Here is a 14,699-nt window from a genome sequence, read left to right as displayed (position 1 = left end):
GCTAGGAGGATGGCATAAAAATCCAGGTTGTAAGGCACCTCAGGAGTCTCCAGTCCAAACCCCCTACTACAGCAGGCTCAGAATGTTGCTGGGGCTTTATCCATTTGGGTCTTGAAAAATCCTCAAAGAATCTCCCACTCTCACTGGGAAACCTCTGCCACTGCTTAACTGTCTTTAGGAGGAAAAACTTCCTCCTTTCTCCATCTTATCTGGCCCTTTTTTGTTACAGTTTGCTTGTTCCTCCTGTCTCAAACCACTGTGAAGGGCTTGGGTCTGTCAGACACCTTGAAGTACTGGCAGGCTGTTGGTAGCTCCATCCAAAATCCTTTCCTCATTTTGAATCAGCTCCATTTGCATCTCTGCACATGGAGAGTGCTCCAGACCTGAGCATCTTGGTGTCCCTGTGGCTGACCTTGCTTTAGTTTATGAGTATCTCCTGTACTGGGGTCACCAAACTGGGCACAGCATCTGGCTGTGGTCTAAGGAGTGCAAAGTAGAATAATCATTTCCTTCAAAACATCCCAGAGCTTTGCTGCCAGGTCACACACCTGGTTTGGGTTGATTTCAGCATCCATGAGCTCCCTGGGTGCTTTTCCACACTGCTGCTCCTCAGCCAAGTCCTCACCTTCAGGAGAGGCCAAGGAACTCCCCTTTGCTGCCCAAGACACCTGGGGAACATCTCAGCAGCTCTGCTCACAGGTATCCTGGATAATCACCAAACCATTAATTCACTATTAAAAGGCAAGATCAACATCACTCAGTACAAATTCAGAAATGTTTATTTGTTTTCTTGACATGAGGGTGTGTGGCTCACCTCCAGCATTTTTATCAAGGGCTACCCAGGGAAAATGGAAGTTCTTGCTTATCTGTTTTGCTCCCAGGTGTTTTCTCCTGGGCTGATTTCCAAAGAGCTAAACTCAACCAATTTCTGAGCATCCCATGCCTTGAGATGTCATCAGCAGCTATTCTGGCTAGTGTTCCCAGGAAAGGTGAGTATTCTGTCATCCAGCTTGGATGTGCCAAATGCTGTTGGTGACAGATGTTAGCTGTCCACCTCTGGGACCAGACAGTGCAGCAGAGACAGGAGCAGCACCACTGCTGCCAGGAGAGTGAACTGTGAACTTCTTCCAAAGTCCTGCAGGTGAGAGCTTGCAGAGCTGAAAAGGATATTTTAATTTTCTTCAAGCTGCACAGTTTCCTTGGGCAGGTACCAAGTGCAGTGGGAGATCAGCCACCTGACTTACTAAGACACAAACCAAATTTAACTGTCTTCACTTATTTATTGTCTTAAATGTTCAGGGAATATTATTGTAAGTGAAACTAGGGACATTGCAGTAATAGCCTAAAACACTGGCACAAAGTGGGTGCCCTGGCACTGATATATTCCAGTGGCTCACTGAGGGAAATTGTAAAGGACCCCAGAGTTAACCATTAGTTCACTGCTTCAGCTGCCAAATTTCTTCTCTACTCAGACCTGCTCCATGTCTGGATGTCTGCTACAATCCTGGCAGCACCAATAACCTGCAGTTCTGACAGAATCTGCTGCACTGCAAATCCCTTTTTCATCCCAGCAGGGCCCAGAGCCAGAGCAAACACAGAGATACTCACTGTACATGTTTCTAACCTGTAGATGTGTCCCTCCCTTCAAACACAAGATGCCAGGGGCTGTGCATTGCTACTGTGAGGAATAAAAGCACTGACCCAGTCCTTGTCACCATCACATTTTCTGGAAAAATCCCCCTTGCCAGGATTTCTCTCCTGGGAAGCTGAGAAGCCTCAGAAAAAAGGAAAACAATATTATCTGATTTGCTTCTCCTGTGTTTTGCTCATGTGGAATGTGTTTGGAGATTGTTTATCCAACAGGTGGTTGTTTGATTGGTCTCATGTGAATTGTTTTAACTTATTGGCCAATCAGGGCCAAGCTGTGTCAGGACTCTGGAAGGAGTCAGGAGTTTTTCATTATTATCTTTCAGCCTTCTGTCTCTATCCTTTCTGTATCCTTCAGTATAGTTTAGTATAGTATTCTTTAATATAATATAGCATCATAAAATAATAAATTAGCTTTCTAAGAACATGGAGTCAGATTCAACATTCCTCCTTTCATCAGGGGTCTCAGAAAATACAACAGGTCCTCTCTCATCGGGCACTCAAATCTCCTTCCTCCCTCTGTTTCCTTCCTCCCTCTGTTATCTCTTTGAGGCACATGAATCCAAATGAGTTAGGAGAGGGAAAAGTTACAAAATGTTGTTTATTTAAATTTGCTGTTCATTGCCAGCAAGCTCAAAGTTGAATATGACTGAGGTGAAAGGACAGACAACACCCCCCCTTCCCCCATAAGCAGGGGATTTATAACAACGTTTTCCAAAAGATTTTCCAGCCCCTGAAAACTAGAGCAACATAAATGTGGAGGTTTAAATCAAGCTCGTGCTGAAAAGTCCTATAAAACACCTGAAGAAAATTCAGAGTAAGCTTGATAAAAGTGGAAACAGCAATTACTCCAGCTCTGTTGAGATGCAGGTGATGGAGAATGTTATAACACAACATTTTTCTTACTGCTGTGGCAAAGCCCAGTGGAGAGAGTGCAGAGGGACAGGGATCCAGTATAAAACCATGAGCTGAGAAGGGAGGCAATTCTTCTTGCATTTAAATGCCCCCATGTCAGGATTTTATCACGAGGTTGTTCTTCTTCTTGGCTCACTATATCAAACAGGATTTCCTTCCCTGATTTTAGCTTCAAAACCACTCTCAAGACAAGTGTCCTCTTCCTTTCCAGAGTTAAAGAAAATGATGCCTGGTTTTATTGAAACCAACCCAGAGTAGTGTTTATTATTGAAAATATACAGTTTTCTTGAACATCACATAAAAAGCCTGGTAGATACAACTGCTCTAGTTCAAAATGCTCAATAGATACTTTTGTGCAGCATGTAGCATTATCCTTGGAACACAAACATCCTCTTCTCATCCTTATTATCTTTACAGTGCTTCCCTTTTGTGTTTTTTAAACCCAGAAGAGCTGTCCTTCCCCACCCTAATGCTCTGAGCTGCAAACAAACCACTTTCCAAAGGCTTTCCACTTACACTGTGCTTGGAAGCGTGGGGCTAAGAGGAATGAGAGTATTTTGTAGAGCTACGTAGAGCTACTCCTGTCCTTTGAAAATCTGTGTAAGAGCAGGGTATGGTGCTCACCAGGCAAAATGCCCTGTGTGGAACAGTCCAGTGATGCCCTGACAATTCCCAGTCTGTCCAAGAGAGAAATGGGGAAGGCAGATAAATTCAGGCTTTTCACACCTTTTCACCATTCAGACACTCTTTTTCTTGCTGCCACAAGTTCTCAAATGAGAGTTTTGCACAGAAGAAACTTTTTTACAAAGAAAACAAGAGAGGGATGGGCTATTATACACCAAAACTGTTGAAATCATTGGGAATCAATGTACAGGGTGAGACGGGCAACGTGTTCAAAACAGTTTGTTCACCGCAATACGAAAAGGGGTATAAAAACAAAAAAAATGAAAGGAAGGTGAAAAAAAATTTGAATATTCCTGCCAGCGTGCTATTCTAGACTTCACATTGTGAACTTCCGCAGGATGCAGTCAGGGTCAAACCTGTTCCTTCTTTGAATCTGTTTTACCACCACCAACTCCAAGAGGCTTTTTCCTGGTTGCCTCCAAGCAGCATCGCGGACGTGGGAGACGAAACAGGTCGGGCCCCTCATTGGAAAGAGATCAGTGGGGCCAAAGGAGCAGAGTTTGCAGTTTGCAGGAAGGGGCTCTGGGGTGGGAGTGGAGACAGGAGAGCTCTGAAGGCCACAGGGTGGTGGTGGTGGTGGTGGTGGTGGGAGGTCAGACGGCTGCGGTCTGTTTGATGCTGTGGAAGCTGATGCGCGTGGGGGACGTGGGGATGGACATGGCCCGCGCCACCGCAGCGAGTGGTGGTCCTGCCAGCGGTGCCACCTCTTCCTGGCAGCAGAACGCACCTGGGGAGGAACACAGGGGACAACGTCAAGGCACAATTTCAGGTGTAAAGGGAGGCTGGGCAGTGCTGGGACAAGCGAGTGAAAAACAGGAGAAAAGAATCCTAAATCTCAAACAGTGGGAGGGAAGGCTTGAAATTGTCACAGGTGGTGCCTTAAGCTTTTAAAGGGGGGAATGATGCCTTAAGTTTTAGCTTTCATATTTTCCAGATTCTGTACTGCGTTGGTGTATAACTCTGAACTTCATATGAAGTGTTAGCAAGTTCTTCTCACAGTTCAGTCAGACAAAACAATCCTTTTCCAGCCCCAGAACCAAGGACACTGCTGCAGCTTTGGGCCCAAAAAGTACAAACAACAGTGAATTGAGGAGAGCAAACTGGGAGGATGGGACTGCATAACCTGAAGCTGTAATTGGACAATTAACCCCAATGTGGAAATGGACCAAAACTTATAAAAAGTGTGAAAACTCATGACCCAACATCCATCCTGGGTTCCTCTTGAGTCCATCTTGGGTAGAGCCACAGCCCACCTCTTGTACTGCCCAAGGTGTATCCTTTGAAGGTCTTTTAATAAATCCCTACTTTATTCCTTTAACTCTGTCTAGCCTCTGTTTCAGGTCAGCCTCTCAAGGCATCACAGGGACTGATTCAGATGCCTGAACAGGAGCATCTAATTCACTGATGTTCTCTTGAGTACTTGACTCAGGGAAAAAACATTTTACACACCTCATGTCTCATATCTGGTATCTTAAAAACCTCAGAGCATTTCCAACAAGTCTAAACATTCACAACTGAACTAAGCCCTCAGGATGGGTGGACCTGTCCAAGACCTGATGGAATTCTTGGAGAGCCCATCCCAGGGGCCCCTGCTGCCCTTGGATGTGAAGAAGCACAGGGGATCTAACCAAGCTCTGGCACACCTGCCCCAGCGCCTCCAGCAGGCAGTGGAAGTTGCTCCACATCAGCAGAAGGTCATCCTCAAGCAGGTGCTGACCAATAGGTCAAATGAACCTTGAATTTTAGTGTATTTTTTATTTTTTTGCATGGAGCGTAGAGAGAACCCAGGAGCTCTAGCTCAAATATATACATATACAAGCAAGAGAAAAACAGGAGAAAGGAACCCTAAACCTCAAACACAGTGGGAGGGAAGGTCTGAAATACTCCTAAAATAGACCAAATCCCTTCCAAATCCCTGGCAGGGAAGACTCAAAGTCAGAACCTGGCATGAAGCATTTGGACCAATTTCTGGATATTTTTGTTGATATCTGCTTACTGTAGAGAGGAAGTCAATTCAAACCCATAACCCAGGGAGATAAATAAGCCTACAAAATTAGGTGAGAGGAATCTGGGCCCAGCTTCCTGGAGAGTCAAAAGCCTGGACTGTTCATGACACTTGGAGAGGATGCTGATGTCCTGCTGCCAACCTGGAATCTGGTGAACTTTGGAAGAAGCACTGTTACATAAAACTATATCAAGCCAGAGCCTCCTTTACCAAAACTGTATTTTTTTACAAAGAGGGGTTGTAAATAATATAATATAGACACTACACCTCAACTGCTGACCTATAGATCTCCTCCTGACCAAGAGGGAACCAGTCAGTGTGATCAAAGGGGATGATTCATCTCCTTCTAAAGCGGGTGTCCAAAATAGACCAGATATTTGTGGTCAGATGAAAAATACCTATTTCCTTTAATTGGTTATAAAATGAGTCTAGACAACAAGCTCTATGTAAGATGTCTGGATTATAAATTTAGGTAAATTCAGACAATATTGTTATCTAATCATGGATATTTTTCAGTCTTTATCATGTACTTATTTTCTCTGCATCCCCCAAAAGTAAAGGATTGTTTTAAGCCCCATTTTACCGCAGACAAGGGGAACTTTGGGTATTATCAGCAGTGATGCTGTTGTGGAGGAGACCACAAAGTCATCAGCTGCCATGGCAGCTGCACAAGGCCTGGGAGGAGCTTTCAGAGGCTGGGAAGCCCATCCTGGCACAGGTTCTCAGCTCTCAGCACCTGCGTGAGGCCAATCCAAGCCACCCTGGGCGTGTCTGTCACCACCACAGGTGCTGCAGGGGAGGTGGAGTTGAAAAAAAAATTGCCCAAAGATGAAGAATCTCTGCTTTTCTTCATTTCTTTGAGAGCTTGGGGACTGTCTGCAGGGGCTCTGTGAGGTCTGCTCAAAACACAAGGAACACACACAGTCTCCAGCCCCACTTCAGAGCAGCTCAAATGTCCTTTCTAAGGGTGCTCAGATGAGTTGAAGAGCTCCAGGACTGGAGGTGTTTCCAATCCAAACCATACCCTGTCAGTTTTAGGTGTCCCAGATGAACAGGGTGAAGGCCCCATGGTTAAAATATAGAAAAGTTCACAAGGAGGACACAAAAAAGGGGAAACTGCTCTCCTTCTCTTGGCTGGTTTCAATTGTCCCATTTCTGGGTGAGCTTTCAGAGCCCTGGGCTGTAGCACTGCTTGTGAGAAACTGTGAGCAGACAATCTGTCACAGACATCTTTTATGGAAAATCCTTTCCTTAGGCTTTTTTCTCCTGAGAAGCTGAGAGGCCTTAGGAACAAAATGCAAACAATAATTACCTGCTGCTGTGGAATGCAACAGGTACATCTGTGATTGGTCTCATGTGGTTGTTTCTAATTAATGGCCAATCACAGTCCAGCTGGCTCGGACAGAGAGTCTGAGACACAAGCTTTTGTTATCATTCTTTCTTTTTCTGTTCTTAGCTAGCCTTCTGATGAAATCCTTTCTTCTATTCTTTTAGTATAGTTTTAATATAGTATGTATAATAAATCAGCCTCCTGAATCATGGAGTCAGATCCTCATCTCTTCCCTCATCCTCGGACCCCTGTGAATGCAGTCACACAATCCCCTCCCAGCACAGCTTTGTCCATGGAATACTGCAGGTTTATGAGCACCAGCCTGGAAAACACTTTTGCAATTGCCTCTTTGGTGCCTTTTCAGAGGAATCCTCAACCTGGCAATGTGGCTTTTCCATCAGAGCCCTTCTAGATGCAGACACTGGGCAAATCAGAGCAGAGGATTTAATTCTTTGGTTGGGTTCTCAGCTATCTGTGATCTGTGCTACTGCCATGGTTGACATGGTGGTTTTAGGTCATAGCTTGGACTCAGTCATCTCAGAAGTCTTTTCCACCCTAATTGATGCTGTGCTTCTGTGATTTAGGACAAGCAGCTGCAGATTTCTAAGGTAAGGTGAGGAGAAAGCCACTCTGGGTTTCTTCTAATTTTGAATCAATGATTTGTTTCAATATAAATAATGGTTTTTACACTTAGTAGGGGTCAGAACCTAATGAAACAAAGAATATGATGGAATAGAACTGGAGACAGAGAAAACACCCAATAAAAGGGGAATTAAAGACAGCACTGCCAGGAAGAGCATGATCATCGTGAATGATTTGGAGATGAGAATGAGAACAATGTGGTTAAACAGTGCAGAGGATTTCTGGAAGTGCCTCTCATTATGGAGCAGTAGCTTCAACACTTCTCCACCAGTTTCATGATGGGGTTTGATCAGGTTATAAAATGAGCTGAATGGCACAGTTATATGAAATAGCAGAGTCAGGATGGATGGACTCAATCACAAACTGCAGCAGCCTGGACTGCTGACCACCATCCCCTTCTCCCTAGACTGACCTCCCTGGCTCACTGAGCCCTCCTGGGAAAACAGGAGGAGCACTGGAAAGCTGTGCCATGGTGTTGTACTTGGGAATTCACTGTTGGCAAACCTACCATGGTTCCACCTGCAGTGGCAGAGGGATCCTTGCCCCTGATTCTGGATGGGAAGGAGGATATAAAGCACACCCAGAGGCAAATCCATGTGCCAGAGTCCATGTAAGGGGGGAGTCACCTCCCCTGACAGACTCACACCTACTCTTGGCCAATTATCACAGAATCACTGAATGGTGTGGGCTGGAAGAGACCTTAAAGTTCATTTTTTTCCAGGTTGTTCCAAGCCCCATCCAATTATTGAATCCATTATTTATGCTTCCAGTACAGACAGTGGAGAAACAGAGACAATCCCCCTGAGGATGGCACTCAGACCTGTGGAATGAAACACTCCTTGCTCCTGTGGGTACAAACCCAGCCTAACTGAATGCTTAAACCAGACAAGTGGTTTAAGTAACACATGAAGTGTCAGACCACTGTCATGGGAAATTGTCCCATGAAGACCTGAGATGCAGAGCGAAGTTGCTTCTTGAATGCTCCTTTCTCCCCAGATGTCACCAAATGCTGAGACACTGTTAGAAAAAATTTTTCTCCTTTCTTCTGCAGTGAAATTTTGTGGGTTGTTTTTTTGTTGTTGTTTGGGTTTTTTTTTTTTTTTTGCTGGGTTTTGTTTGTTTGTTTTTGTTGTTGTTGTGGGATTTTTTTTTCCTGAGGAACCAGTGTGAAGAGATACTTACTCAGCCAGTGAAGCCAGATTAGATTTATCATTTGTGCTTCAAGCCAACCAAGTCAAAAAGAGCCACCTGGAGATAAAGATGTGAGTCTAAACAAGCAGTTGGCTTTTGTGATATGGTTTGAGATAGGATAAAAAAAAAACCAACAAAAATGCTGTCTTCTTGTACAGCTGGAGCCATTCCTAATGGACTGGGCACACAGAAATGGGCTCTGCAATTTCAAGGGTGATGGCAAAGCATTTTTTAATGACAGAATAATTAACTGCAATTAGTATGTGACCAGAGTGCAAGCAGAGAAGGTTAAGGCCAAATTTATATCTTGTACTTGAACTCAGAAACAAGATGCTAGGTTAACTTTAGGTAAGAAAAGAAAAAAACTGGCTGTGGCAAAAAGACACCAAAAAAAGCAATAGCACAGTGGAAGAGTAAAAGAAAAAGAGAATGCAAAATATCAACTATCAAACGTGGTTGTTAATCTCTGTAAGAGCAGCCTTCTCTATTTATTAAGCATTTCTGGAGTCAGGACCATGTCCCAGAGTCAGCATTAGCACATTTATGACCTGAAATTGCCCAAGGATGCTCCAGGCTGTCATCAGTGGTTAGAGCTCCACAAGGAGTCCTGGGAACACAAATTATCAGCCTCACCTCTGTGAACTTTAGTTGCTTGAGAGGACCAAAATTTCCCCTGCTCTGAGCACAGAGGAAGGTGCCTGTGTTGACCCTTGGTCTGTCTTTTTCTTGCAAAAGGTCCTCTTTCAGAATTACCCTTTTCAGCTCTTTCTGCTATGTCTAAAGTCAATAATCCCAGTTTCTGAGCTGTGGTCAAATCAGGTTTGCCAACATTATTTGTGCGTACAGAGTGTGGGCACTGCTTTGGAACAGTCAAGAGAAAGGATTTGGATAATGGGATGAAAGGAAAGCAGTGGGTGACTTTTTCTCTACTGACTGGATCACCTAACCAGGGGATCTGTCAAACTTGCAGATCATATTAAATAAAAAATACTGTTAAAAACATCTCTTCCCCCTCCTCCACAGCAGAATAACAAAAAGAATGAAAGAGATGGAGAGAAGGATGAAAACATTTAGAGAAGGTTTTCTGTTGACAAAACAGACAGCAACTTTGTGCTCTATTACCTGTGCTAGACACTGGCTGCTGGCTACTTTCTTGCAGCCGTAAACTGCAAGAAATTGCATTTGCAAGAAACTGAAAGAAACTGCATTTCAACTAGAAATGAGCTGAGAAAAGAGCCTTGAGTAGCATTAAAAATCAGATTTTGGAAGAAATGTCATGCATCATTAGGAGAGAGGAAGAAGTTTTGATCCACTTACACAGAACAAAGGGGCCCATTCACCTGGGTCTTTGTGACATAATAATAAATATACTAAATAAACATATTTTTATTATTAAGTATATTTACTAAATAATAATAGTATATATACTAAATAATAATATACTAAAATATAATATATATATAATATACAAATTATCTATAATGTATACGATTATATATATTAAATAAGATATGTTTATATTAAATTATATATATACATAAAATTATTTATATATATAATAATATACTAAAATATAATAGTTATGTAGGTGCCTGGTAAGAAGAGTGGGAATACATGAGCTGCCACAGCAATGGAAGCTGGAATTAAGGCTATTGGGATGTCACCATCCTCTGGCCCCAGGTGACATCTCTCACCTGGAAGTGTCAACAAGTGAGGGCCAGAAGGACAGCAGGTCCTCTCTTGTTAGAACCCTAACTGCTAAAAATTGTAACCTTTCTGTACTAACAAACATTAATCCCCCAAAAGAACACTACGTTTAACCTAAAGCCGTAGAGAAAACTTCAAAAATTAAATAATAAAACTGAAATTTTAAGTGTGTAGGTTAAATAAAAGTTTATCATATCACATAATAAAATAAACAATTTCTCTTTAAAAAATGTTATTAAAAAAGATACAACTCCATTTTTAAATTATTAAAGTGCTATAGAACTCACAGCTTATAAAACTATAATCTAAATAAAAACTAATAAATCTAATCAAAAAAATACCGTCTCACACATTGAATACCAACATTAACACAAAAAAATTACATCTATATCTATATCTATATCTAATATATATCTGTATCTATATCTATATCTATATCTATATCTATATCTATATCTATATCTATATCTATATCTATACCTATATCTATATCTAATCTATATCTATACCTATATCTATATCTATATCTATATTGATATCTATATTGATATCTATATCTATCTCAACACTCTCTGTCTGTAGAACAGTCACAGAATACCAGAATGGCTTGGGTTGGAAGGGGTCGTAAAAATAATTTCATTCCACTCCTTCCACCATCCCAGGTTGCTCCAAGCCCTGTCCAGCCTGGCCTTGGACACTTCCAGGGATCCAGGAGCAGCCACAGCTTCTCTGGGCACCTGTGCCAGGGCCTCCCCACCCTCCCAGAGAGAATTTCTTCCTCACATCTCATCTGTGTATTCATGGTGTTCAGTAGTCTGTGACTGATTAAGTTCTTGCTCTGCTCAAATGCCACGTTTTATTCCCAGAAATCCTGATAAGAAGGCAAATTAATTAAATGAGTAAGGTTTACATTGATCTCGATGGGCTTTAAAAAAGACTGATTTTTTTTTTCTCTGAAAACAGGTTGCAGTGGTGAATTCAACAACTTCCACCTACATCTAAACACCTTTTTTGCTGTGTTCCAGATCCTTGTGCTGCAGTTGGAGGTGACTGGAGAATAACTTTGGACTTTCATTCTGCAAATTGTGGAAGGCTGATGAATTTTGAATGGATCTTTTTGCAAGCTACAGATGAACAAGAGGGACTTTCAAACAATGTCCAGACCAGCAAAATGGATCTTTAAATTTCAAGGCCTTGGTCTCACTGTGCCGGACTCTGCAGTGCAATTAATTTTCATGAGATTTTTGAAGTCCTGGCCTCTCCCTGTAGAGACTCAGTAAGACCTAAGGTATTGGCAACACCTCATCCAAAAGAGACAATTAAAATAGGTCTCATTTGTGTGAATCACTGCCCATAACTGAAGCTGAAGGAGAGAAGCTCAGCTGGTTCTGTGCATGTATTAGGTGTTTAAGATTTGAGGGGTGGGAAAATTCCATCCATTAATTAACAGAACTTAAATAAATTTAAGGTGATGCCTTAAATGGTACTTTAAGAGTTTTCCAAATGTTCAGGGTGTTCCTTGTGCTGGTGTTTGCAGGGTCCCCAGGACGAGGGAAGAGATGAGAATCTTGACTCCATGTTTCAGAAGGCTGATTTATTACTTTATGATATATATTAAAAGAAAATGATATATTAAAACTATACTAAAAGAAAGAGAAAGGAGACATCAGAAGGCTAGCAAAGAAAGGAATTATATTAAAATCTTGTGACTGCTCAGAGTCCCGACAGAGCTGGACCTGTGATTGGTCATTAATTAAAAACAACCACATGAGACCAATCAAAGATGCACATGCCACATTCCACAGCAGCATTATTGTTTACACAGCAGATAATTATTGTTTACATTTAGTTTCTGAGGCCTCTCAGCTTCTCAGGAGAAAAAATCCTGGCAAAAGGATTTTTCAGAAAATATGTCTGTGACCATTCCTCAGGAAGGAGGGATGGCAAATGCTGTATTTAATAGCAAATGTTGTGTTGGTCAAACCTCTCCAGGTCCTTGGAAGGATTAAGCACAGAATGATTTGAGGCAAAGAAGCAGAGTGGCCTCAGCACAGAGACCCCTGGGCTGACAGACCTGTGGATCTCCAGGCGAGGAGTTCTGATGCTCCCAGAGACAGGAGTGTCTTTATCCATGTTTCATAAATCAAATTCATCACTGAGCAACTGCACCTGTGCAAGGCTCCCACAGACCCAGCCCCTCAGGCCAAGGGTGCTCATGTTCCCATCACACAAATATTGAACTGAGCATCCCCATGAAGATGCCATTATCAGGGTTTAATCCTCCTGAGCTCAGGAAGGGATGTAGTCAAAACAACCTGCAAGGCTCAAAGGAAACAAAAACAAAGCTTGGGCACAATGTTGGGTTTGATTCAACAGGTACTTTATATCACATCACTATTTATGTAATTGTTATGGGTTTTTTTTCTGCCTAAAATAATTATCCTGCTTAACTGGTCTGCAATCCTTTTTTTTTAATTCTTTTGTTTTTCCCAGGGTCTTTGGCAGCAATTCTTCACAATCTGGGGATATTTTCACAGCACCTGCCAGCCTGGGATGTCAAAGTTTATTTGCAAGACCACAGCAGTGCAATTTTGGTATCATAAATGACAGTTCAAGAAGCTGCAATAATTCTGACTAGCCATAAAGATTTGCCACACATTTTTGTGTGGAAACAAATGCTGCTCCTTTCTGCTGGGCCACAAAGGACCAGAACTGCCCACAGCAGAGGGGTGCACCCAGCGCACCCCAAGCCCCTCTGGTTTTGTTGTGGGGTGCTCTGGAGTCACCCTCACATCTGCAGTGGTGTTAATGAGGAGGAAAATGGGATGGGGAAGGACCCTCAGGGCAAAGGGAATTAAACTTTAACCCTCTAGTCCACCTCCATATTTGTATTTATTCACAGATTTTAAGGAATGCTTAATGCACCTCCTTTGGGCTTGGGATGAATAATGTGTAGCCTGCCTGGGCTGATGGGCAGGGGATGAGAAACCATTTCAGGGCTGACTCAGAGCTGGCAGTTCTAATGAACAGCCTCCCAAGATGATCAGAGCAAAGCAAGCCACTTTGAGCTTAATAGATTTTGAAAGACAGATGATGCTTGGCTAAAGGGTCAACAGAAAAAAAAATTAAACATATTTATCTTTGCCTTGCACCTTGTTGTGAGAATAATTTACAGTGGCATCTGATCTATTCCTCTCTGATGATGTTTTCTCTCCAAGCCAGCTAATTGCATTTTAAATGTCAATTCATGGATGATTATTGATATTGGTCAGATAATACTGAGTCTGAGTCCTGAGCTAAGAATTCAGCTCTAAAAGGATGTTTCCAGACTCAGGTCTGGCTGGTTATGTATCCATCCAGGATATGGATAGAAATGAAGGACAGGCACTTTATTATGGACACAGAACTCATGAATTACAGAATAATTAAGATATTCTGTAATTATTCTATAACTCATGAATTATAGAATAATTATAGAATAATTATTTATAGAACAAATAATTAGGATGTCCCTTAATTATTCTATAATTATTCTATAATAATTATAGAATAATTAAGGGACATCAGAAGGCCTCTGGCCCTGTGCCATGATCAGAGCACATCCAGCACAGTGGTTTTATCCAGTTTTGAAATTATGTCAGGATCTTATCAAGTCTTTTTGAGCACAAACAAGGACAGGGATCTCAAAACACCTTTGAGCCCCTCTTCCAGTGCTTAAACATCCTGACTATTATATTTTTCTCCCTGTTTAATCAGGATTTGCCTTGCTCCCTTCATTCAGCTTCAGAGTGGAGCTTGTTCCTCCCCAAGCAGCCCCTCATCAAGCACCATCCCTTTGTAGATGAAGTCAAAGGTAGAAGAGAAATGCTGGGAGTGCTGTGCCCATCTTCCCCTGTGCACACTGACAGTTTGGTCAGAGAGAGAAACAGAAAAACTTTCCCTGGAATTGTTCTGGGGAGTTTTGAGAAGGCTGAGAGAAAGAATTAAAACAATCTTGCAGCAGGTGTTTTGGACAGTTGTTTTCTCCTAAGATGTTCACCAAAGGGTGTTTCCTTAATTAGCCAATCATGTCAGGGGTGGTGATTAAGAACCACTCAGGTTCTGGGTGAATGATGAATGATGTTGGTTACAAATATTGTGAGATTGTAATGAAGGAGCCTTTTGCCTCTGAGAATGTCTGGAGTCAAGTGTCACCTTTCTTCCCATTCCTGACCCAACAGTGACAGTCCCCTGAGCAGAAGGTGCTCACTAAAAAACTGAAAGAAAAACTGACCTGCAGTGAAAAGGGTCCAGCAGGATCTGTGTGGGGATTCATTCCTCCAGCCCAGTTTCACACCATTCACAGAATCACTGCATGGCCTGGCTTGGAAGGAACATTAAACCTCATCCAATCCCACCCCTGCCATGGCAGGGACACCTTCCACTGTCCCAGGTTGCTCCAAGCCCCATCCAACCTGGCCTTGGGCACTTCCAGGGATCCAGGGGCAGCCACAGCTGCTCTGGGCACCCTGTGCCAGGGTCTTACCATCCTTACAGGGAAGAATTTCCTCCTAATATCCCATTTAAACCTGCCTGTGA

The 14,699-nt window shown here is 42.5% G+C and overlaps 1 protein-coding gene across 1 annotated transcript in view; it reads right to left on the bottom strand.

Moving 5' to 3' along the window:
• Positions 1 to 2,230: 2,230 nt before the first annotated feature.
• CRHR2 (corticotropin releasing hormone receptor 2) overlaps positions 2,231 to 14,699 on the bottom strand; it is a 108,726-nt gene continuing 96,257 nt past the window's right edge. The window contains 2 exon segments of the mRNA XM_005424328.2: positions 2,231 to 3,916; positions 3,919 to 3,973. Coding sequence (XP_005424385.1) covers positions 3,840 to 3,916; positions 3,919 to 3,973 — 132 coding nt within the window. The 3' untranslated portion in view covers positions 2,231 to 3,839.

The sequence above is a fragment of the Geospiza fortis genome, unplaced genomic scaffold (genome assembly GCF_000277835.1).
Source record: "Geospiza fortis unplaced genomic scaffold, GeoFor_1.0 scaffold182, whole genome shotgun sequence".
Lineage (NCBI taxonomy): Eukaryota > Metazoa > Chordata > Aves > Passeriformes > Thraupidae > Geospiza > Geospiza fortis.
This window is presented reverse-complemented; position numbering and strand designations above follow the sequence as displayed.